Source organism: Photinus pyralis, unplaced genomic scaffold, assembly GCF_008802855.1.
Source record: "Photinus pyralis isolate 1611_PpyrPB1 unplaced genomic scaffold, Ppyr1.3 Ppyr1.4_LG4, whole genome shotgun sequence".
Lineage (NCBI taxonomy): Eukaryota > Metazoa > Arthropoda > Insecta > Coleoptera > Lampyridae > Photinus > Photinus pyralis.
The window spans coordinates 36,986,854-37,011,424 of NW_022170511.1; the positions used below are offsets into that span (position 1 = coordinate 36,986,854).

At 37.1% G+C, this 24,571-nt stretch overlaps 4 protein-coding genes across 4 annotated transcripts; all 4 read right to left on the minus strand.

The window, feature by feature from the left end:
* Positions 1 to 2,635: 2,635 nt before the first annotated feature.
* LOC116167595 lies at positions 2,636 to 4,215 on the minus strand. Its single transcript, XM_031482986.1, has 3 exons — positions 4,006 to 4,215; positions 3,461 to 3,946; positions 2,636 to 3,407 (listed from the first exon to the last, which is right to left on the minus strand). The coding sequence occupies exons 2-3, from the start codon at positions 3,872 to 3,874 to the stop codon at positions 2,760 to 2,762; spliced, it is 1,062 nt and encodes a 353-aa protein (XP_031338846.1). The 5' UTR covers positions 3,875 to 3,946; positions 4,006 to 4,215; the 3' UTR covers positions 2,636 to 2,759.
* Positions 4,216 to 6,428: 2,213 nt separating this feature from the next.
* LOC116169118 lies at positions 6,429 to 7,360 on the minus strand. Its single transcript, XM_031485144.1, has 2 exons — positions 6,806 to 7,360; positions 6,429 to 6,727 (listed from the first exon to the last, which is right to left on the minus strand). Exons 1-2 carry the CDS (start codon positions 7,023 to 7,025, stop codon positions 6,429 to 6,431), a joined length of 519 nt encoding a protein of 172 aa, XP_031341004.1. The 5' UTR covers positions 7,026 to 7,360.
* A 1,039-nt stretch (positions 7,361 to 8,399) lies between these two features.
* Positions 8,400 to 8,914, minus strand: LOC116167642 (NADH dehydrogenase [ubiquinone] 1 beta subcomplex subunit 2, mitochondrial-like). Its single transcript, XM_031483067.1, has 3 exons — positions 8,788 to 8,914; positions 8,617 to 8,740; positions 8,400 to 8,566 (listed from the first exon to the last, which is right to left on the minus strand). Exons 1-3 carry the CDS (start codon positions 8,883 to 8,885, stop codon positions 8,489 to 8,491), a joined length of 300 nt encoding a protein of 99 aa, XP_031338927.1. The 5' UTR covers positions 8,886 to 8,914; the 3' UTR covers positions 8,400 to 8,488.
* A 5,804-nt stretch (positions 8,915 to 14,718) lies between these two features.
* Positions 14,719 to 16,379, minus strand: LOC116169553. The gene is made up of 5 exons (XM_031485669.1): positions 16,258 to 16,379; positions 16,038 to 16,214; positions 15,748 to 15,994; positions 15,004 to 15,179; positions 14,719 to 14,954 (listed from the first exon to the last, which is right to left on the minus strand). The coding sequence occupies exons 1-5, from the start codon at positions 16,296 to 16,298 to the stop codon at positions 14,720 to 14,722; spliced, it is 876 nt and encodes a 291-aa protein (XP_031341529.1). The 5' UTR covers positions 16,299 to 16,379; the 3' UTR covers position 14,719.
* Positions 16,380 to 24,571: the final 8,192 nt, after the last annotated feature.

Genomic DNA, 24,571 nt, shown 5'->3' on the forward strand with positions numbered 1-24,571 from the left:
TCTAAAACTATAAATACGCGTTTAGGAAGCCTAACGAATCGCATTTCTTAAATACTTTGGAATGAAATAATAAACAGTTTTCACGGTCGGTTTCGGGGGCGCGCCGAACGTTTGACTAAATATTAAATTTATCGCGTAAATTTCAAAAGAACGCGTATAACACTTTGGCAGTTCTGTTACGATTCCTATCGTTTGAACTCAAATTATACTATTGCGAGTTTCCAATTTCAGTAAACTTTACTCCATTACATAAAAATAATTCGATTACCTCAGCGTAACAAAATTCACCTTATATAAGCAGTATAAAATCACCCTCTCGTATTGTTGGCGACGCAATATTTCTACGAGACTGTATTCAAAATAATAGTGTACCCATTCCATGCAGTGGTCCGTGTGCAAATCTGCCGTCAAGCCGATTCAATTACGATCTTATCTACAAAATAGATGACAGTTATTTCCATGAAAGGGCAATACCCATAAGGATCACTATAATGCTATATTTCCATTCTTGCAGACCGAAATTCGTCCTTACGGCCCGTCTAACTACAGAACATGTCAAGCTAAAGACGTTTTTCATTTTATTTAATTTCGTATGTAACCAAAAAGATGACACTGCGGTCGTTTTGTGTTTTTGTTTGCGCTTGTAATGGATATTCTTTGCGAGGGAGCTTTTTGTAATCAATGGTTAAATGAGTTTGCGTTTTGGAATAGCTCCTATCGGTTTAATCTGTACTCGCATTTTTCATTGTGAATGTGTGTTTTTTTAATTTTTTACTTTTCTCCGCATTTACGTCCTTTAATTTAAATTAAAAGCTTTATGTGTATGTCAAGTTATGCAATGGAACCCTCCCGCGTTTTATACACTTTATACAAATGATTTTTACACCCCTAAAACCTTCCAAAAGTTGCGACTAAGCGAAACCTATTTAGGTGCATCATGATTTATTACAGTGTACCTACTTCAAATGATTCAGCTATATCAATGAATAAAACTGCACTTGCAGCCTGCAGGTAACGGTACTGTCAACCTACCACAAGAACCATCGCGATACACCTATCGATGGATCAAGCGAGATCTCACGACAAACATCAAGAACACAAATTGGGTACTTAGTCTTACCTAAATTGAACAAACAATAAATAAGAAAGTTGGTACTGCACGCATCCTACACAAAACCAAATTTGGAAAATGGCGCTACATTTGCTTTTATTCCAAGTGGCTATGTATCAAATTTTATTTAAATGCCTCCATAAATAAGAACGAATTTGATTTCAATCATAATCAGCCATAGAATTATTTCCATAAGAAACACATTGTAAACTTCGAGGCAAAAATGTAAGGTTGATACCAAAATGAAATACTAAGTGTTTAGTATCACTGGTGTAATTTTTTCTCTATCGAGTGACGTAAAAATCCAATATGGCGTCCATTAAAAATAAGGAAGTTGATGTCAATGGCCCGTATGAATAAAAATAAGCAAATGCTTATACTTGAAAAATTCAAAGTAAATACTCATAAGTGTCCCTTTATACTGGTTTGTTTAGCAGCGCTGCACTGCGTCCTGTCTTTCTGCTTAACAGTGCTGCTAAGTCGCCCAGTGGGAAGGAGCACTTACGAGTATTTACTTTGAAATTTGCAAGTATAAGCATTTGCTTACTTTTATTCATACGGGCCAATATCTCGGAAGCCGCCATTTTATAAAAAATTTTTCTACGTTCATTGAATTTATCCCATCCCATCGAATCTTGCAACTTTTACAATAACTTGAAATTACATAAATTAAAAAATCATTTTATTTATTCAGAAACTATTAAATACGCTTTAAATGCGTATATTAGTCAATTTCAAAGACACATAAACGATTTTTTGTGCAATTGGACGCGAAACAACAACTTCGCGTTCACCATGGCGGCCGCGAAATTCACTTTCGCGGCCGCTGTCATAGCGACGGCCGTTAAAGTAAGACAATGTCACATATATTTTGACAATCAGCATGTAGGTAATTACAAATCTTTTGGATAAATGTTAATATTAAGCGAACAGTTCGTATTGTTACTTATACTTACTCCTGAAATAAAGTGTAAAGTGTTAGAAGCGGTTATACTTTGAAACTGTAACATTTTGATTTTCATTAGAACTCAAACTGACAGGTACACTTGAAGTCCTTGTAGCATTTTTCGTACTGCCGCTTCGATTTTTCAGGTACTAACTCATAACTGCAACACAGCAGAATTCACAACAAGTTTTATTTCCGGAGGAGTTCCGGATATCGAAGAATCACTTTCGGAGTCACACATTTTGACTTTTCTTTCACGAAAAATTATTCATTGTTTATCTCATTTCCATGGTAAAATGAAAATTGGCCGTCTTTCTATTTGCGACGAAAATTATTATTTTTGAAATCTCATTTTTATTTATTGACGATTCTACACAATTGCACAAAAAATGTTGTGTATACCACGGCCGCGTCATTCTTTAACGCCCTCAAAGTTGCCTTGCCTCGGCCGCAAGCGGCCTCGGCGCCAATCTTCTTTTCGGTACGTTAAAGAATGACTTCGCGGCCTAAGTATACAAATAACTATTAATGCTATATTTCCTTTTAAATGGACAAATGCGCTTTAAACAATTTTTTGCACTCGCGAGGGTAAAAATCCGTTTCTATGATCACAAAACAGGGACAGAAATTGCATTTCAGTCCCTTGAGAAATAATGATAATGAAAACTCCCTGATATTTATATAGGTTATATTAACTCAAACTTAAAAAGGTACATTGTTTATATTTAAATTAAACGTTATATTTTCACATTTTGTAAAATTTACCGCTGGAATTTTATTAATCAATAGATTCGAATCAGAACTGGCTCCCGATGTTATATTGACATTTGAGGTAGTGCTACCTTGAATAATCTGATTTGCAATCTTCGTTTTGTTGGCCACAGAGTTCTCAATGTAGCTTTCCGCGACTGTGGTGGACTTCCACCCACCATGCCGTTTTATAGTGGTGATGTCAGCTCCAGCATCCGCCAATAGAGTGGTGGAGGAACGCCTCATGCAGTGCCCCGTATAGAGTTCTGGGTTTGGTAATTTTAAGTAATTGGCGATCATATTTGGCACCTTGCCAAGCGTGTTTTTCCCAACCGGCTGAGTACATTTTCCGTTCTTGTAGAAAACAAAAAATCGTCCATGGTTAGTTCCAGGTCGAAGGGACGTGTATTTGCGAATTATCTGAAGAAAATCCACTTTACCGCCTTCATTACTCGCTATAACGAACGTTCTGGATGTTTTGTTTTTTGTATGTGGCAGGGTAATTATGAAAGAAGACCCCACATCTTCAACGTTATCCAGTGTCATATTGACCAATTCGTCAGTGCGACATGCGCCAGATATTCCAAAAATCAACGCAACCTAAAGAGGAAATGGTTAGCAATGTTTAATACGTTAAGTAAACGCAATTTTACCTTTCGCATAAGATGGGTATCATCGTCAGCTTCAAGCAAGAATTTTTCCACCTCTTCTCTATTAAATATTTTCGATTTTTTCGGAGAATATCCATCAGAATTCCTTTTTAAAAATGATATCAATTTTGGAAATTTGTTGATGTCAACATTGTCGTAAATGAGCATACAAGACCTCACCATGGAATATTGTGCCCATACCGTTGAACATTTGTACTTTTTGGCTTTTTCGCTAAAGTAAACCAACATAACATTGTCGGTGACGGTCGCGACATCTTTTTCTATGCACCAGTCTTTAAAACCTTTATATGCTGCTTCATACAACTTTTTCGACTTATCAGGTAGTAAATTCACGACAGCAGCGTTAGCGGCGTTTGTAATTTCATAAGGTTCTTCAGAACAACCCGCAACTTCCATTTTAATTCACGCACTTTTTCAACAGCAAACATTGTTTGTTTATCTGTTGCCATGGTTTATCTGAATTCTCGACTAACATGATTAAATTTTAATTTATTGGTTGCCACGGTTATACTTAATTCTCCACTAACCTGATTAATATGTGGTTATAATCTTCAAAGAACCATCAATTCATTTAAAGAGTATAGGTAAACGTCGACGCGAATGCAAAAAATAGTATATACACCTCTGGAGCGAAATGCCATTTTCCCTTGGTGCTTTGTAGCCCTCGGGCTCCGCTTCGCTTCGCCCTCTGGCTACAAATCGCACCGCGGGAAAAATAATGCATTTCTCTCCCTTGATGTATAATGTACTATATTGTGAGCCAGGCGAGCGAATCGAGCTCGCCTTCGGCTGCCGAGTTTTACGCATGAGATTATTTTACTCCCGTCCAAAACAAGTCACCTTAACAAAGAACAGAGAAATATTAAAGGTTCTTGAGGATGAGATGAGGGTATATGTTTTTCAAAAACACAACATAATACTTAATCAAGGAAAAAAATTAGTTTTTAAAAGATTCTCATCCTTCATATCTTTACTAACGGTAAAAAAGACCCTAGACTCAAAGTTAAGAAGTTAAGGATCAAAGTCAGGAAGCAAGGCTCAGATTCAGAACACAGTATGCAAAGTTAAGGTACCCACGAATTGAACAAGTACAAATTGTGCACAACCCTTGTGCAGGTAAAGCACATTTTTTTTTAAACACCCCTTCGAAATTTCTTCCATAAATAAGAAAGTTGGCACTGCACATCCTACACAAAACTAAATTTAGAAAATGGCGCTACATTTGCTTTTATTCCAAGTGGCTATGTATCAAATTTCATTTAAATCCTTCCATAAATAAGAGAGTTGGCACTGCGCAGGCGCAAAACGAAATTTTGAAACTGGCGTTAAATTTGGTTTTATTGCAAGTGGCTATTTGTATCAAATTTTATTTAAATGCCCAATGGCTATATTTCTTCCAAACGTCCCAATCGCCCTTTTTAGGTACTTTCCTTTGACAATTCACTCTTAAGATATAAGGAATTATAACCGATCACGACAAGGGATCGAGGAGGAAGACTATGGTTAGTATAAATTAATTCCTTTCGTTGAGACATTTCATTAGATTACCATGAAGGAGAAAACTTGTTCCTCTCCCCCCCCCCCCCCCTTTCCTCTCCACCCCGTACTTTGATAAGAGGACAAAAAGAAGGGCAATTTATTTCGATGAGACCTTTCATTATGAAGGGTAGAACATGTGTTTACCCCCCCCCCCATTTTCTAAAGTTTAATTTGGCAAGTTACAAAAGATAAAAGGAGATACAAAAGATAAAAAAGATACAAAAGATGCAAAAGATACAAATGATACAAAAGATACAAAAGATGCAAAAGGGGTGCAAATGTACAAAACTATACAGAACACTCAATGATTTAAAAAGCCAGATGTGTTAAGATTCATAGGTTGCATGTGCTATGAGTATACATGGAATGTACTAAGTACCTATATACGGCTTAAATATTCTTTTCAGGTGTCTTCTCTGAGTAGGCGGGGGATATTATCATATATAATACCATAAGTAGTCGAAGTATTGTCGAATATTTTTGAGGTGCTGTCACGAATGCTAGTTACGCTGATTAATACCACGAGCGCTTGCGCGAGTGGTATTAAAAAGCGTAACTAGCATGAGTGGAGCAGCAGCTCAAAAATAATCTACAAATACTTCGACTACGAATGGTATTCGGAGGACTATTCAATGAATCAAAAGAAAAATTAAGCATAATTACCCACGCGAATGTATTTCCATGACAACAATAAACGTCAAAATAAATTATGGAAGTTGCTTTTCATTTTGCTATTGATTCTATTCGAACTTTTGTGCTCCAAGCTAATTCGTTATGAGTGATTAAATTAAAAGATGTGGTGATAAGACGGTTGTCGAAATTGATTAACAAACTAAGAAGAATGTTCCGGTTAATACGACAAAATTTCGCGTCATTTCAGTGGTGGAAGTTTGACAAGTGTCATTGAATAATCGCATTGAATTGTCAGTAGTAATACCCGAGAGCTTCAAAATTATCGAATATTTCCCGAAAGTTTGGTTGCATAGCAACGGTGTGGTGACAAATTTGGCAGAACAAAAATCCCGAGCCCAAAATTTGACACCGCCCGTTGCAATGCAGCCAAACTTAAGGGAAATATTCGATTAATTTTGATGCTCGAGGGGTATTTGGCTAGATTATTTTTCAAATTTGGAAAGTAAACCACTTCACCAATTCTTGTCTTAGTTGCAAGATTTTTTATTTGAAATTTAATAATTTATCACCAATAATCATTAAGTTATTTACATTACACAATTACAAAACTGCAGATTGCATACAATTAATTTAAGTAAAGATTAGTACAATTGAAGGTAGAGTTGTTGTAGACATTATTGTTTGTTTTAGGGGCATTATAGCTTGTGGAGGTAGCCGAATTCATTTCAACTGTAGATGTAGGATCTTGCCGCATTTTCTTTAATATTTGTTCATGGTGCTACTTATCTAGCTGCAAGTATGGTTTTATTGAATTGGCATTGGAGTGCCCGGTGATTTTAATAATTTGCTGCTCTTCAACTCCAGATTTTGCAAGTGTGGATACAGCAGTGGCCCTGCTCGAGTGGTTCGTTATTTTCTTGTCGGTAGTGTTAAGCCCAGCGCGTTTTGCAGAATCGTTCATCCATTTTCCCATAACATTTTTTCCTACAGGAACGTCTTTGTACCAGCCAACACCTTGCAAATCTCTCCAATTGGGGTTTACAGTTAAAAATAAACGGTCCGTCTTTATATTTTTACCTCAAAAAGACAATAACTTCTTTAACAACCTTACCGGACAGTAATCGAGAGCCTCTTCATTTGCAATTAGCCACTTACTATTTGCGCACTTCCGTTCTCCACCTTGTGTTGTCTTTGTGAACACAGGATTGTATTCAATTCTACCAGTATAAATACCATCGTTTCCCAATTCCTCCTTAAAGTGATGCACGAGTGTCGTTAGTCCTTCATTACCCCTCCAAGCCAATTCCACGGAAATGATAATAAATAATTTTCGTTGCAATCCCTCTGGTGTATTTTCGTTCCAGACGTTCATCATAGCTCTCTCTGTTGAATTCGTTGAAGTACTTGTCTTGTATCATTTTTGCAGTCTGGTTCCACATAGTTTTCACCACATTTTCTTTATAATTTTCTCCGTTCGATTTTCGCATGTTGAAAGCCCAATCTGTGTCAGCAAGTTGTTCATTTGAAGTGGTTTCCATTAATTCATAATTCCTGTCGGCGCAAAAGGAAGAAAACTGTTTCCAAACCATGTTTTTCGTTTTAATGGTGTTTAACGGCACATTTTCCTTAGTTTTTTCTTGTATATTTTGTAGCGATTCTACACCGAAACGACTCATTTTAGAGAAAATGTTGCACTAAACTTGTATTAACTTACAAATGTCAAAATTACGATTACTAAGCGTTGTTAAACAAATGTCTTTATAGACATGGGTTGCTATTTGTTTCAAAAATATTTTCACTGCCTAGCAACAAGCAGGGGTATATCCGAAAAATATCCGAAATAATTCTCTCCAGTAGCTTTGAATACGGCGTTTTCATTGGTCGACTGTTAAATGTGAAAAATAATCTAAAGAATGTGTTATGGCTGTTATCAGGTATATCCTATGGATATGCAATGAATCTGACCTTACTTCTTATACATCTAAGATATAAATATGGGTGACAGAGGGTGACAACTACACCAACAGCGACCTCATACTACTCGTTTGTTGAGATCGCCATTGCGTTTGTCGTTAGTGCCTTTGCTCAGTTACCTCAGTTGTAGGTGCGTGTGATTTGTGTGTGTGTGCACTGTAATAATAATAAATCCTTGATTTGCATTGATATATTTTGTTCTTATTTTGTAGTAACTACTTGTTAGATATGGCCACAACCTTCTGCGTTAACATTATTAATCAATGTGTACACTGTACAGTGTGAGATTGGTTTCCAGTGCATTACTTGCCAAAAACGTAACCGAACCGAAACTAAACCGTATATGTGTTAACGACCAATGTGTAGTTTGGACCCGAATAGAAACCGTATGAATCCGCTTCGTGGGAGCGAGGGAGCTTTCGGTTATATCAGATCTCTTTTAGGTACCGATTTTTTAAATATTTTTTTAAGAGCTATTATATAAACGTTTTCATTTGGTGTATAACTTATTTTCTCAAAAACAACCATTGAAAATTGGTATCGCCAAGAAGTACCGCATCCGTCATATGACCTGAGGCGGCAGACGATCGATTTAGCATACCCGGATAGGCCAAAGTGGAATTTTATCACTCTCGTTCAGTGGATTTCGAGCTAGCTCCCCTACTATATTTGTTGGCCAAATAAATAGAATTTTGTAATAGCCAAAAATTGCATGGTGTTCTGCTGTGGGTGTAAAACCCTGTTGTAAAGTAACCTTCGCAATTAAACACGTAAGTTAACTGGGCCCTTTTGGTTTCACTACCAATCAAGCAAGTTTATTATCATGAATTGCATCAAATCTTAACCTCGTCAAAGTACCTGAAATTAATTGCATTGACAAAATCCTGAAATACCCAATTCCTCATTAGTCCATAGGCGAGGATTTGGATAGTGAAATTCACCCTAAAAATCGTTCTCTACACTAAAATCTTCACGTTTGAGAAATTACTCACAATGACATGACCAGGTTCGGTCCACAGATGCCACAGTATCCACCACCATGACACCGCCGACACAAATTCGCCCAGCTTATATAATATCTCGGGCTGTCTGGGCGGAGGGCGACGATAAATCCACCTTAAATGAGAATTAAGGTTAAATGTTTAAGAAAATGGGCGACGCACTCTCCTCCCGAATTGCGAACACTGGTGCAGGATATTTTTTGGTAATTCTTTAAAAGTTTTGAACTTCTCACTAGTTGTACACCTCTTGACGATAGCATTTTGAATCTGTCACATTTTGAAGTGGAATGTTTCCGTATTCATAGCTACTTGATTAATTGATGCAAAACAAATTTCGTCAAACGTCTGGTCTGCGAAAGCACCTCCGTATATCTCCTTACGATTGTTTATTATACGAATTAAAAAAATGCGTACATCTTCACGGGTTTTTGTTTGGAACAAAAGGAAGGTTTCCATGAATTACTACAACCTGTAATGCATAACCTACTTTTATTGTTGTTTGCATGTCATGAGCTTGTGTTTGTGCTTTTGTTCTTACTCAAAAGATCCCGAACGCTCCCGAATATTCTCGAACAAACACGTCATATTTTCCGACAAGATTGCGTCACATGCGCCTTCGTTCTTTATCTCCGATCACTAATCTTTCATGGCGCATTCTGGAATATTCGCTACAATCTTGCCTCTGTCTATTGCGGTGGCGTTTTTTGTTGCGCTTTCAACGAGGTTCCCAAAAAATGCACCAAAACGGAAAGGGCACATACTCGTAAGTTAGTTCTAATGCATGAAACCGATGTATTTTACAGTTTCCGCGACGAAATTAATAATAAATGAAGATTTTGCTCTACCAACTTAATCAAAATGAGGGTATGAGAGGAAGTGCACCAAATTTCGAAGTGAGAATTTTTTATTATATTTTAAACCTTCACTTAATTTAAAACTTTATAACCTGAATGTCACTTGCAATACTAATAATTAGTAGTTTAATTAAAAGATTAATTTCAATAAGCCTCACCTCACCTATGATGGAAACCATTAACTGTAATCCTCCAATTTTATAAATCACGCAATTTCTTTTGTTATGGATAATTAAATAGTAGGCGCCGTTAATTTGGAATACCTACCTTCGATAAGCAGCAAAGTAAAATCAGTATTATCGGTATTATAATCATTAAGTCACACTGAAAATATCGATGTGACTATCTGCATCTACCTCAATTATTGTGTAAAAATACGTTACGCTTAACGGATTTTAGGTACCTAAACGCTTAATAATTTAGAGAGTCGGTAATTTGACAAAAAAATGCACTTTTCGATCGTGAATGTAATATCAATACCGTGTAATCGTAATGCTACCATATAAAGTGTAACCTAAAAAGAAGGGGGAAAATCCATTAGTAGGACAACTGACTGTTGGTTATTTTAGATCCGAAAAATGGAAGAACAATGTTTGAATGTCCCGAGTGACACGTTGGTCAGAACTTTTCGTGCAACCTGTCTAATACATCGAATATTGAAATAATTTAATCAGTAGTCTTCCTCTTGACTGAAAGGTTAATTCCATTAATACTTTGTGTCAGTGTTGAAAAGTGTTGGGTGATCTGTAGCGATGGGTTGGCAAACTTTTTACAAGCCTTTAAATAAATAATTTAATTCGAAATGTTGAATATGTAACGTCAAAGTATTCGCAATTTATACCTTTCTACATAGTAGGTACCCCTTTATTTTATTTACAATATACTTGTAGAGACAATTACTTATAGTGCAATTTGTAAAGGGTTCATTACAAATAGACTCAATTAGATGTCTCCACCTACCGTCAAATCTAAGGGTTGAAAGAATAGTACCCCATCCATAAAATGAAAATAAATGCAGGTAATTGATTAGCTACAACTTTGTTCATTGCATGCGTGTAATATCTGTCCATTTACAAGATTTTCTTTATTGCAATGAAAAAACCTCAATATATTTTTACCAGAGAAGAACTACGTGGGCACGTTCTCTATTGCTAACTTCAACAATCCCCTACATGACAAAATTTTAACACTAAAATGGAACGGTGGTTTTCACTTTACACAACTATTTAAAATTGGTAATATACTCGTACCTGACTCAGTTAGAAGAATTCCGTTGTTTAATATGAAACTTAACAAAAAACCGGAAAACTCGACTAACTCCTCCTAACCAAGTCCTTACACGAATGTTATATACAGTGGACAAAAATTTGCTTTCATAATATTAAACAGATACAAATATTATGGAGGCTTTATATAAATTTTATCTTTAAGAAATTGTTATGCACTTTTCTCGAGGTATCCTGAGTGTTTTATCTTTATTCCTCGTAAGTTCTGACCTACAAAATTTTGTTGTATCTGGTTGCCTGGTGAATGCATATTGTAGGTACTGAGTCGACGCTGGAATTGAAAGGCGAAATGCTTGTTTGGAGTTGAGATCAAAGCATATCGGTTTTCGATTTGTCGTTTTTCTATATATTCTTCTGCAACAGTACAAGATTATCATTCTCCGTGGCGGAAACTAACAAATGTCACCAACCTCAATTTTAATTTAATTTAATTTTTAATTTAATTTACCAAAATGATGAGCAAGTGAAAAACAACCTTTAGTTCGGTATGAGATCGAGCAGATTTAGGGTAGAATGTAAGGCGGTGGACCGTCACTTCTACCAAATTGAAGACTAATTTATTCCTAGTCAGTATCTGGTTTATATACAATTATAAAACCATAAAATTTGATATATGGAGATCTTTAAACATGAAAACATAGGATAGTATTTGGTTTTTGAAAAATTAAAAAAATCACAGCAATTTTTGACCCGGCAATAAAAAATTTGAAATATTTCATATTATTCCGGCACGCAAAACACGTATCACAAAAATAACTTCCTCCTTTACATGTGTCATACTGAACTACCTACATTCGATTTACGCATGCGCAACCACTTTTACACGAGGCGAAATCGTTACGATAAAAATTACAGTCAGGTTTACTTCAAGATTTTTAAAAACTAATTTTGAACTCATTTTTTAGCGCATTTTCCAACGATATATGCCTCTAGTAAATAAAATCACAGCGCACGTAGCTATGGCCTTTTGGGAAGTACTGGTCATTCATGAAAAATGCGCTGAAGTTACTCGCCTTAGGGTGAAAACCGTTTTACTTGTTTATTGAAAAAGAGATTCAAGTTTTAAGTTAGTTAACAGGTACAGTCGTTGCCACTAAAAATCGCAATGAATCTGCATTGAAAGAATTCTAAAATATTCATTACCGCAATGTTTTGCAAACATTGAACACTTCTTTTCATTGAGGGCAAAATGCAGTGCTTGATGTAACGGGAGCCCTTGAATGAGATTGATTTGTTTTGAATTTTTGTATGGTTGAGGTTGAGAGTTGAATTTTGTTGAGGTGTCTCAGTGTTAAGCACCATGGCTTCCTTAGGCGGCTGGGATTCCAAGATTTGGTTGTTTTAAATTTCATTTAATACGATATTTTCAAAAAGCTTTTTCTATCAGTCGCAGGCAAGGTGAGTTATGGAATTTGTTTTAATAGCCGGATAAAATTCAGTCGCCGATTTTAATACATGATAAGCTATGATTGATGATAAATAAGTTACAGTACAACTGAATCACATCAGGTTCTTTGCAAATGTGTAATGGACTACCACGCACGAAGGAAGAAGAGGAATTGGTTTTGAGCCGTCGTAGAAATCACATCAAAATAACTGATCTTTAGACTCCAGTTTAGAGTGGCAGGTACAATCATTCAATAAATAGGTTTGAATTTTGAAAGCTAAAGTTCCAGAAGATAAATTAAATCGCACTATTAGTAGATCGTATACTGAAACCGTATGGTTAGTCCGTGATTGTTTTAAAAACAATATTGCACAATTCAAACTAAAATCTAACGAGATAATTTAAAACCAGCTCCAGTTACCTGGTAAAAAAGCCAGGGTGTAACTTGAATAAACGAATTTCCATTCCATCGAATCATAATGGGGGTTTACAGTATAGTTGAATTCCGCAGTTCTAATTTAATAAGCGTGAACCTGAAACCATAAAGCATTTTTTGGACAGTAAAAGTTTATTTAAAAATAGATGCTGATTAGCAAAAAAATAATGAACAAGTGCGGTTTTAAGGGTTTATTCAAAACGATATGATTGTGGCGGGCTCTGTGACGTAATAAGCCCGACCAATCACCTCATAGAACCATTCAGATGACATAACGAATTGGCAATATTGCAGGAGAATGTCATTTGTAAAACGTCAAATCCGACAAACGTCAGACCCTCGCACAAGGTTGCCGGCTCACTTCTACGTGATTGGTTGTAGGTTTGTGACGTATTTAATCTGAAGCGTTTCAGATTCGCACTAAGAACACGGCTTTTCAATAATTTATTTTGGGTTTATTTTACTCGCAAATAAAAATTGAGGACACACGGGTCTTTTTATTTTTAATGTACTTTGTAGGTCAAAAATAAAAAATGGAGCCGGGATTAGAAGAGAATCAAATTTTTTCCAAGGTTGGACTACTCGAGGATGGTTTTGAGACGTTGAAGAAAATGTGTATGTTTATATTCAATAAAGATCGTTTCCTTTAAGGATTTTGATTAGTGAAAGTGTGAGCTTTAAACCGTAAATTAAAAACCTTCATTTTGCATTTGTTTGGTTTGTTTTGTAAAAGAAATTTTCCATTACAACTACATTTCGATATCTATAAATTTAGTTAGAAGGTAGAAACTGGTCCATTTAAAAACATTAATAATTGCTGAAAATCTGAGAGATCATTTGTGAATTTTTAGTTTAAAAAGGGAATTGAATCAAGTTAATTATTGTAAAGTTTAGCTGGCTAAGTAGCATATGATGGACTCATAATAAATTATATTACTTTTGTCGTCTCGATGCAACATCAAAATCGTCTGTAATTTCTTGATATTATAGGTACTCCTCTCCCAAATATTCTCATTGCCAAAATTCCATAAAATACATTTATTGGGCATAGATGCAAAGCATTTATTATACCTATTTTATAATAAAGAAGTTGCTATACTACACCGTCCTAAAGAAAAATGTCTTAATTTAATGTACCATGCGACATGAATTTAAATGGCACTTTCTTTTCAACAAAAAAAACGCCGCATAAACTTTCAGCTAGCTCAGTATGTAACCATAAAGGTACTTGAGAATCTTCACAGCAATAAAACCTTTGTCACTTCCTTGCAGTTGAGTGACACCCAGCTTCCTTCAAAAGTCAACTCTCCCTGTGTAAAACTGGGAAGATACGTGGGAGGTACCTAATAATAACATTAGCTAAAGAAAGGCGGTTATGTTTCCTTAACACCAGTTAACATTAGGTCAATAAATTCAAATCCAAATAATACAAAAAAAATCCCATAACCCAAAACTGTTGCATAAACGTATAAATATAAACCCCCAATAAATTCCAAAAATACCCATGTAACAGTTTGTCCATGTGCTTAGGAACCCAGTCAATTTTGCATCTCATGCTAGTTTGCGCCAGTCGAATTATAGTTAGTAAAGTAAGAATTATTTAAAAAAAAGTGATTGGTGCATCCAAGTGAGTTCCACACCAATATACTTGGTCCCCAAAAATGCAAAAATTTATCTATTGGGTATCGAAATGATACCTACCTTTGATCATGTTCTCGACGATCTTGGTGGACAAATAACGGTGTTTACATGTTTTGTTCAAAATTCACCTGGTCGACAAAATTTGCACTAAATGTATGTTTTGTTCCCAATGATTGTAGTGCACAAATAGTGATTTTTACATGATTTGATTAAAATACATATGGTCTCAAAGGGCGTGTAACATATTTTAATCAAAATACACGTAGAGAATGCGCTTTAATGCTCTACCAACCCCAAATTATTTTTGTAAATAACAATTTTCAGTTCACTTAGCTCCAAACTTTTGAGCTAGACGGCAAGGACACATCTACAGAGCTGTTCCTGTTAGGTTACCCACCTGGAAATAAATACTTCCCTTTCCTAATGTTGAAAGTATAGGGATCTGAGGATATGTTATAAAATGATTGAAATATTTTATTTAATCGACAATTTACTGCATCTGACTAACTGCCCCGTCAATGAGATCTCCGGTTAGTGCAATGTAACAGAAAGCACCATCTTGGGGAATAGGTAAAGCCGCCAGGAATTCGTTAGCTTCATGCCCGGTCGGATCGGTAATGGGTTTCGTTTCGGCTGACCACTTGGCCGCCTCCATTAGTGGACGCAATGTCGTCCACGGTGGGTATTCCCGAAACGGACCGGCAACTCGTAAGTCGTGCACGTATCTAGAACGGTTATTGGTGCGCAAGTAAATTGAGGTTGTAGGTCAGTTACCCAAGGAGTGCCATCATGTAATCGTTTCTAATGGCTTTCATACTTGAACAGGAGCGTCCACTAATGGTACAGAGCGTTTGCAGCCATGCGGCAATTTTGGTTTGATCATCACTGTTTAGGAGAGAGGCGTATGGACGGGCGAGGAAGAGAAAGAATTGAAATTCTTGGTCTAAAATCTTAAGGTAAAGGCCGCTTTACATACTGCAATTCTTTGTGCAATACAGTTGCAGCAAGTTATTGCAAAAATACTGTACATGCAATAATTATTGCACTTTGGTTTTACACGCGGCAATTTTCTTTTTGCAATAGTTTGTTACCAACATTCGCATTTAAAATTGAACTAAAAGCTTTATCTATTCAAAATTCATCAGGTGTTGTTATAATTCTGAATGCGTTTTGAGTAAAAATGAATAGACACTTTAATCGAAAAAAGGCAGTCGCAGCTTCAATTTGTGTAGTAATAGTAGTAATAATAACAAAGTCTAGTTTCAACGTTTGGGAATTCTAGAACCTGGCGTTGTCAATACTTTCCCCCAAAATATCACGTGCAAGTGCAATAAAAATCGCGCGCGACCGCTAACCTGCAATTGCAAGTGAATTGCCAAAATGAATTAGCTGTTTCTCAAACGCGCATGCTTCTGGGCAAGTTTTATTGCGTATTGCATGGTCTTGCATGAAAAATTGCAGTATGTAAAGCGGCCTTAAAGGATTAGTGACGTTTGTGTCAATAGAATGCGATCTTACAACGTCTAAATCGTGATCTTTCTCGCAATCCATTACGAATTCGTGTACGGCACAGCTGAGATATTGAAAGTCAGCTGGTAGCGCTGCTACACTGTCTCGCCACATTGGATCAAGTTCCCACTGAGCCATAGGCTGTTCTTCATGCTCGATGGACTGTAGTTCCGGTAATGGTCCCGAAGGGGGTGCAATTCGAAAGATTCCATAGCATTCGTCATTCAGCAATGTTAAAGTTAGGTATAGAAGGTACCTACAACATTTTAAAGCGTTGATCTATCCCAGGAGCGACTCACTTGTTCCTCTTCTCTCTGAATTGGGCACTGTGATACTCGGGCCGGAACAACTTTCTTACCCACGGTATAACTAGTTGCCTGTCCACGTCGCCGGTAAGAGCTAAAGCTATAACCCTCAAAACGGAGCTATAGTAAAGGAATTCAGAGTTAATCGGGTCGGGTTTTGCTGTGTTCACCCTGTAACACGAACTTAGTAAGTGGAAAGGTAAACAATTACTACCCAGAGGTGCTCGAAGGTCCCGCTGCGTCCGGATCGTTCATACTAAAAATTTTCGTGACAACTTTACGTCTGTCATACGCAGTGATTACTCGATTCGATCCATTTAATTTGCCATCGGTCGAAAGCGCTTCAAGGAGTCTCAATAAATCACTTCGTAAAGGTAGATATTCGGCGCATCAATTATTATGAGAGAGGTGTTAGGCAAATCGCTCGACTGTCCGCTTGGTTTTTGCGTCTCTTGATTATCCATTGTGCCACCTCGATGCGTCCATTGTCCTGTCCGAAGCTGATTGACAGATTACGACGCTCAAATTGATGTAGACTCGAACCTGCACTTACTACGGCTAAATTGTTAATTTCAACCTTTTAGACTGGCGCGTAAACCTCGAAAAATTATTGTAGATTAATACCTTTGCCGTCTTTTACTCAAAGTGATTGGATAAATTAAATTATGGAAATGGCTATAGCATAAATTCGAATGAAAATGAAATCAAAACACGGTATTCCTTTTAGTTAAATAGATGTGTGATTCATATGAATAATGGAAGATAATACAACATATTGACTTATTGATTTCGCGTTTAATCACTTATTGTAAATGGATGCGGTAGAAGTTAAAATAATTGTATTTCACTTCATTTCATCTTAATACGAATAACCATTATATGCTATAAAATAGATTCAACAATATGTCATCGAAAGTTTTGAGTACAAAAGCATCTTCGACGTGAATAAATAATACTGCGTTATTACAGGCAGAAAACGTTCCTTCTGACTGGCTAGTTACACTTACAGGGGTTGAACAGTCTGCGTTACTAAATTAAAATTTAATTTCTACGGCACTGGTAAAAATGTTACAACAATTAACCTTGCAATGAAATAATTAATACCACGGCTATTTCGATTACAAGTAAACATCCAACAACTCTTCCTTGTATGTAAAAATGACTTCAAGTGCAAATTTTGCGCAGTTTTGGTCGTAATTTTGTACGCACTTCATATAAACAAATCTGGCACAACGCAATGTTTTGCACCTTGAACCCCAAACGGTTTCGTAGTAAGAATTTATTTGAACGCGAACACCTGAATCCAAATATGTAGCAGGTAGCACCCACGTTCCTGTCGGCACTGTCTTCGGTTGTGAGGACGATTCTCCATACACTGCAGTTATGTAACTTTCGGTTTGAACTTTTTATTAATAACGAAGTTTTGCGAGATCTGTAACTCTCTCGCGTATGTAAATTTGCACCAATACAAATCCCGCATTTTCGTCACGTGCTCCGCTTTTCTCAAAATTTAATCTTTGTAGATAGTGTGGGAATTATTTGTTTTCTAATTCGTTCTTTACCTGTTAATGTTCGGTTTGTCGTTAACTGCAACATTGTGAGGTCCGGTTAATTAAACGACTGGAGATAATGTCCATCATCTTGGAGGAAGCGAAATAAGGGAAACCGTCAATCGTATCGCCATTTTTGTTTGAATCAGAGTACTGCTAACTTAGTCTATTTCCAGGTTTACTGTATGCTTACTAAAATACGGAATGTGCGAACGTCGCTTTCATAGAGCTCTAGGATTTGGGTAATTTAATATTAATCCTATATTGTTTGAGGGATCTCTGAACAAGTCTATTTTCTAGAATACATATAAATTATTATTAGTTGAGTATCATAGTAATTTTTCATTGAGGACCACTGCTATCGCAGCCAGTTTAGTTAACGAACTCCGACTCGTGCACCATTTTTAACGCGCAGGCTTTACGCACTTTATTTTATTCCTTGAGACTTCACTTAATTATTGGTAACGTTTAACAGTCGTCGTATCCTTGTTTGAAAAATTCAATAATTGCAGAATTTCTTAAGTACTGGCAATCCGGAGAATTTCGTACCACCTTTGGAAAATGTCGTTTTCCTGGATAGGACATACGCTGGAATTCGGCAACTGCGGTGCCTTACCTCGCACACTCGTCGAACTTCATACCGATTTATATACAGGGTGACAATTTGAAAACTTACCACCCCCCATATCTTAGTAAATAAACGAGATATTTAAAAAAAACAAAATCCGTTTCGGTAATTCGGAGGGGGAATCACAATGACATAGTTGGCGACGCACCCCCTCCAACCCCCTGCGCCCCAGCCACCCCAACTTTTAAATCTTAAATAGTGACCCCCCATGTGTGATACGTCGTTGGAAAGCTCTGAAAAAATGCTTTCCAACCATACCCAATAGCATTACATTTAGGTTAGTAATTATCGTGCAAATAAAAAAATAAGCTAATATGATACATTTGAAATCTGTCGTATTTAAAACGCAACCGGCGAACATAGACGAACTAAGACAGAGAATAATTCAAGAATGTCGAAATATTGCAAAACCAACATTTGAAAAGGTTCGACAAGAATTTGAGAATAGATTATAACTGGCGATCAAAAATGAGTTGCTGTCGAGTCGGCTTTGGAAGTTCAAGTTAAATACGATTTTCCATGTAAACAAAAATTTCAAAGGCGACTCGACAGCAACTCATTTTTGATCGCATAGTAATACTGTCTTACCAAGAACGGAAACCATTTTGAACATTTATTGAAATAAAAGCCAACTTTAGAAAATGTATCATATTAGTTTATTTTTTTATTTGCACGATAATTACTAACCTAAATGTAATGCTATTTGGTATGGTTGGAAAGCATTTTTTCAGAGCTTTCCAACGACGTATCACACATGGGGGGGTCACTATTTAAGATTTAAAAGTTGGGGTGGCTGGGGCGCAGGGGGTGTGAGGGGGTGCGTCGCCAACTATGTAATTGTGATTCCCCCTCCGAATTACCGAAACGGATTTTGATTTTTTTAAATATCTTGTTCATTTACTAAAATATGGGGGGGTGGTAAGTTTTCAAATTGTCACCCTGTATAGAAACCTTCGCGGGTATACTTCTACCCATTTTCCAAAATTTCATCGGAATTGGAAAAAAAATTGGTGGATAATTCCTCTTCCAGGAGTTATACCAATGTTAATTGCAATTAAAAAGTCATTCGTTCGTAACTAATTTCAATGTTATGACGATCGATTTGATTTTAGTGGTGTTGTACAGTGATATAAATTTAGAAGAAGACATATTAGGGATTGTGTATTGTTTTCCCTATGTCTACTTTTTAAATGACAAAAACTTATCTGAAGGACGCCTAATTTTATGCAGCCAAAATAACTTCTTAAAACAAATGAAGATCTGGGTGCCATATTAATTAATTGGAATATTAATGCTTTGACTTCCGTTCGTGTGCGATGTATTCAACGGAAGACAAAGTTGATATTGTCAATTGGTATAGTGTCGGTAACAGTTTAAGAAGCGAAAGGTACTTATCTTCTGTGTTGATCACTTTAAAATTAGTGGTTGTTTAAATGCGATGCGCATAAGACATCGTAAACAACCCTCAGTTTTAACGGAGGAAATGAAACTGAACATCTGAGTTTTTGTGAAAGAGAATCCCATAAGAAACCTAAGGGAATTTAATATATCTTCATCATAACCTAAACGCATACTATTTTATTAAGATCCAGAATAACTGATGCAGAATGCGTGCGCATATTATTTTGGTTGCATAAAATTAAGCGTCTTTCAGAAGAGTTTATGTCGTTTAAAAGTAGACATAGGCAATCCCTATGTCTACTTATAAATGAATAACACTGTATGTGTGTGGGTGCGCCTTCTCCTTAAGACACAGTGTAGCATTAGGGTTGTAAACTCATCCACGCAAATCTTACATAAAATTCGGTCGGTGATTATCGTATATCTCCGGTACGGTACCGATAGTTAGTAGTTTACATATTGCATTCCTTGAGAATCATCCTTCCTTAATTTTGGCGGTCATTTTTAAACCTGTTCTAATTGAACATCTTGGGCCGCCAGCAGGAAGGCAGGCCCGTTCTAAATGAACAGATAGCAGTGCCTTTTTAACGTTTGAGCATAAAACTGTTGTTATCGAAACCTACTCCATTTTCACGAACCCGTTTCCCAACGACAGTTACTTACAGTTGAAAAAAAATTGTTTATCTCTTTTCGGCGATTTTGGAAATTTTACATCACATTTACGTTGATGGATGTGGAATAGTTTCCTATTAAGTTGAGAAAAAGCCGATATTAACTAACCGTTTTTAAGTAAATGTAGATTTGTACCTACTTTTGCTCTGCACGTCTATACGATGGTTTTTTTAAACCGCGTACTAGCGTAAAACAATCCTTTGAATAGTCGCAAATTACACGAAAGGTGAGAATGGAAGGTGGAAGATTTTCGGTAGAAATGTGTTTTAATAAACGGAATCTCTTAATTTAAGCCGTACTAATCAACTTAGTGAGATTAAAATGACATTAAAATCCCCAATCAAATATGCAAAACTTCAGACAACTTCGAACTAAGTCTTAGACTCAAAATTCCTTTTAGTGTCTAAAGTAGGTTTAAAGTTAAAGACTGTAGTTTGTAAAATAATCTTATGTAAATCTGCCGAAGCTTATGGCTGGAAAAGGATAAAGTTATGCTAAAGTGAGAACCGGTAGAATGAATTATTGGCGAAAGTGAGAGGGTTTGTTTCGAGAGCGCCACGAATAAGCGGGATGAAGAATAAAAGCGTTTAGCACGTAAATTTGGTTCCCACCTGGTTGTTCCCAGATTATTTAAGCATTTCTTAATACAGTCATTATTTAAGATCGCAGTATGGTAATTAGGATTGCAGTAAGTTTCCGTTGTTTATAGAGAACGCGCCCGGAGCCTGATATCTTTGAGAACCGCCGACGACGCCGTTGTGGAGGAAGGAATATTTAGTGCCTATGAAAATGTTTTCTGTACAAACCAAAATATTTTAATTGGCAGTTCTCTTACCTTGCATTAAAGTGCGTTATAAATTCGTATTATGTAGGCCTTTCGCTTATGCATTTAACTCTTCCCTTATAGTATCTACTTTATCATACCTACTGATTTCACTTTGAACATTTTTAGGAATGCTTCGTCTCACACAATGACACAAATAAGAAAAAATTGCTCGAAGACTCCGAAAGAGTTTGAGGATTGAGGAAACTGAACAATTAGACGATTCCAAAGAATTGAAACACTAAAGAAACACGAACCTGCAGAATTTGAAAATTGGAGAAATAATGAGTCTAAAAATGATTTGAAATTTGAAGAATTTAAATATGGAATACAATTCGGTTAGCTTATGAAGCAAACAATCGAGCAAACAAGATTCTATCTAGAATGTTCTCGAGTGCTCAACGACGCTTCAGAGTGTTCTCGAACAAACACGTCATATTTCTCGGAAAGATTACGTCACATCCGCCTTCCGTTCTTTGTCGCCAATAACTAATCTTTCATGGCGCCTTGATGTATATCGGGAATTTTGGAATGTTCGCTAGAGAAGTCACAGTCCCAGGAAACTCTGATCCTGTAACGCGAACTTGATGGCGATACTTGTACGACGACCCCCTCGTCGATTTTTCCTTCTTGAAGAAAAAGCTATCCACCGTCCTACGAATGGATTGAGGGGTTCCTCTGGGATTAAAGCAACATATCAATATTTCCGCCCTGGTGACTTGGAGTATCACCTCCAGCACTTATCCACTTATCAAGACCACATCCAATCTTCGGCATTGCCAGCTTTGTAATGCCATGGATTTGTAGTTTCCGTTTAAAGGAGTATAGTGTATTCCGAAAATCTTCGTAACAAGGTTTATCACAATACCGGTCTTTTGATGCCAGGACCAGAAGAACAAAAGAAACAACTGTACGTAGGAACTACACACGGAAGAAGTGGAACTTCCTCGTGCGAGTAAGAGGAGTAGGAGAACCCGTGCTCTCTTTCACTCCGACGGCCGACCGAGAATCCCACTTACTGTGCCTGGCCTACTACCGAGCCTAAAAAAGGTTCACTTCAAAAATCGTTCCTGTTCCTGTAGGAAACACACCTTTCCCACTTCGGGACGTTGCAGGTAAATTTCTTTTAAGCACCCAAACCGGAACTTCTACAGCAATACCTCGGCACATTTTGACATCCTTGGATACGCAATGAGCCACACATCTTGTTTGCAATTCACTCACTAGAATCGTTCCCGCATCTTAACCAGGGTTTTCGTCACTCCTAGATGTCCTCCCGGTATACCGAAGTGTATCTGTCGTAGCTCGTCAGACCATCTTCTAACAGCAACAACTACGACTGAGCCCAATACGCCTTTAAAACTGGACCATATTAAGATGCCTCTTCTCAGGTTGACCTTCTCTCGTCCATTTTGCAGTTTATATTCACGCGTAACTCACAGTAACTTACTTTAGCTGTCCGAAGTCCTTGGGGTTCCCAACCATCATCCGCCGGGTTATGGTTCAGTGGTAGAGCGTTGGACTATAAATCTGGAGGTCGGGTGTTCGAATCTGGGTTGAGGTGAAATTTTTCATCTGTGGCAGAGATGGGAATTACCTTAGACCAGTTTCTAGCATTCTACCGGCTACTCCGAACGAGTGGCGTAACTAGGTAGGTGCCAAAGGTGCCGCGGCACCGCGCTCTGAATGAGGGACGGCGCGGAGGAGGCGCTGAAGCACCGAGGGCACTAAGTCGGGATGGGCATCGCGGTGTACCGTTCTTGTCTTTTATGACTGGTCATAAAAGACAAGAACGGCGGTTAAATTCTAATAGTTTCCTAAAGACGAATACAGGGTGCAGTGAAATATAATTAAAACTAAATTTACGGTCCTTTAGGATGAACGGAACATCCAAGGGATTTCAGCGCAATTTTGTGTGGCATATCAGTACTTTTATTAGCCAGTTTTGACTCCACAATCAATAAGATCTTGTCAGGGGGCTACCACATTCCCTTTGTCGGTACCCACTTCTGACGCCCCCACAGACGGCGGAGGTATACAAAGTTTGAATCAAAACACTTGTACCACGCTATGATAAGCGCCTCAATATGAATGGCGACTATGTTGAAAAATAGCCTAAGAGTGTATCTTCCAAATGTACTTATATAATAAAAGTTGTTTCTTATTCTGTCTTAATTTTTTATTTCAAAACGTCTGTTATTTTATGGATGGCCCTTGTAGAACAAAGTTACAGCGGTAGGAAAAGGCTGCAGATTTAAGCTAATAATAATACTTTATTTGTGATATATACAATAGTCTGTATTAGTGTGACCAGCATTTGCACCCTTATTCTAAGACGCAATTATTTCTACGACTTGTACCCTATGTCATAGCTAAATTTGACGCGAGAATTGAGAACATTATAAATGTATATATTCTTCATTGAGTGAAAGACTTCGTTATTCAAAGCATTTTTCTAAAATTTAAGTAGTGCAGTGCTTTTAAAATTTCGTGTAAGTTTCTCTCAAAAATGTACAGTGTTTTATTAATTAGGGCTCAATGGTAAGTGATAAGGCGCGCAAATATGGTAGAGCGCCAAAACCAGATCCGGCACCGCTTCGAAAAATACCTAGTTACGTCACTGCTCCGAACTAGGTTTTCCTGCAGTTTTCCTAACTCGTAAGGTAAATACCGGAGTAGTATAGAACAACTTCAGACTTTCTGCAGAGACACCTCTAAAAAGCATTATGCATGTCACTCTGTAATTGGGCGCAAGCCTGTTGAGAGCTCAGAACAAGAGAGGAATAATAAATAATAAATATCAGTTTTGAGTTCTTGCAAAGTTTCGCCCAATCTTTACGTTCAGTTCTTTAAGTGGCCGTAATATACCTGTTGCAAATGTTTATCTCCATAACGATCTTCTAACAGTAAAGGCCAATTCACATTATCGGTCAGACCACGGTCCGGTCAATTATTGTAGCGTGTATTTCTATGCATGCACAAGTTCTGACCGTGACCTGGCCGTCAAAATTAATGTGAATATTCTTATTGAAATAGCATGTTACAATATTTTGAGCGGAGCGTGAGCAGAGCGTCACCGGAACTATTGTATGAATTGGCCTTAATACAATTTGCTCACAAACTTGTTGCTGGTGTTCTAGAATCGTCCGCAAAATATCCTATGCATCTCCCCGCAACTCAAGTATCAGGAAAGTTGCCTTCTCTTCCATTGTCCATTTATTTTTGTAGCGGAAACTGTCGCAAGTAGATCGAATGGCTGTGGTTCGACCCGAATTTTTGTCGTACCAACACTTTCACACTGGTCGTGAGCTTCTTCGCGTTCTTCAGTCAATACCATAAATCGTTTTCGTAGTTCATCAATTTCGTTTTCTTTCGTATGAACCTTATCTTGGACACCCTGTGATCTCATCTTGAATCATACCTCTCACTTCTTGATAACCGGCCTCAATTTTAG

Excerpts from the sequence above, each read along its gene's own strand:
- LOC116167595 (XM_031482986.1), bottom strand. The coding sequence starts at position 3,874 with ATGGAAGTTGCGGGTTGTTCTGAAGAACCTTATGAAATTACAAACGCC. Across the intron at positions 3,408-3,460 it reads ATACCCATCTTATGCGAAAG|GTTGCGTTGATTTTTGGAAT; the intron begins GTAAAATTGCGT and ends TTTCCTCTTTAG.
- LOC116167642 (XM_031483067.1), bottom strand. The coding sequence starts at position 8,885 with ATGCTATCGTCAAGAGGTGTACAACTAGTGAGAAGTTCAAAACTTTTA. Across the intron at positions 8,741-8,787 it reads GTTCGCAATTCGGGAGGAGA|GTGGATTTATCGTCGCCCTC; the intron begins GTGCGTCGCCCA and ends TTCTCATTTAAG. Across the intron at positions 8,567-8,616 it reads CCGAACCTGGTCATGTCATT|GGTGAATTTCACTATCCAAA; the intron begins GTGAGTAATTTC and ends AACGATTTTTAG.
- LOC116169118 (XM_031485144.1), bottom strand. The coding sequence starts at position 7,025 with ATGATGAACGTCTGGAACGAAAATACACCAGAGGGATTGCAACGAAAA. Across the intron at positions 6,728-6,805 it reads AGAACGGAAGTGCGCAAATA|GTAAAAATATAAAGACGGAC; the intron begins GTAAGTGGCTAA and ends TGTCTTTTTGAG.
- LOC116169553 (XM_031485669.1), bottom strand. The coding sequence starts at position 16,298 with ATGAACGATCCGGACGCAGCGGGACCTTCGAGCACCTCTGG. Across the intron at positions 16,215-16,257 it reads GGACCTTCGAGCACCTCTGG|GGTGAACACAGCAAAACCCG; the intron begins GTAGTAATTGTT and ends TTCGTGTTACAG. Across the intron at positions 15,180-15,747 it reads AAGATCACGATTTAGACGTT|ATTTTAGACCAAGAATTTCA; the intron begins GTAAGATCGCAT and ends CTTTACCTTAAG.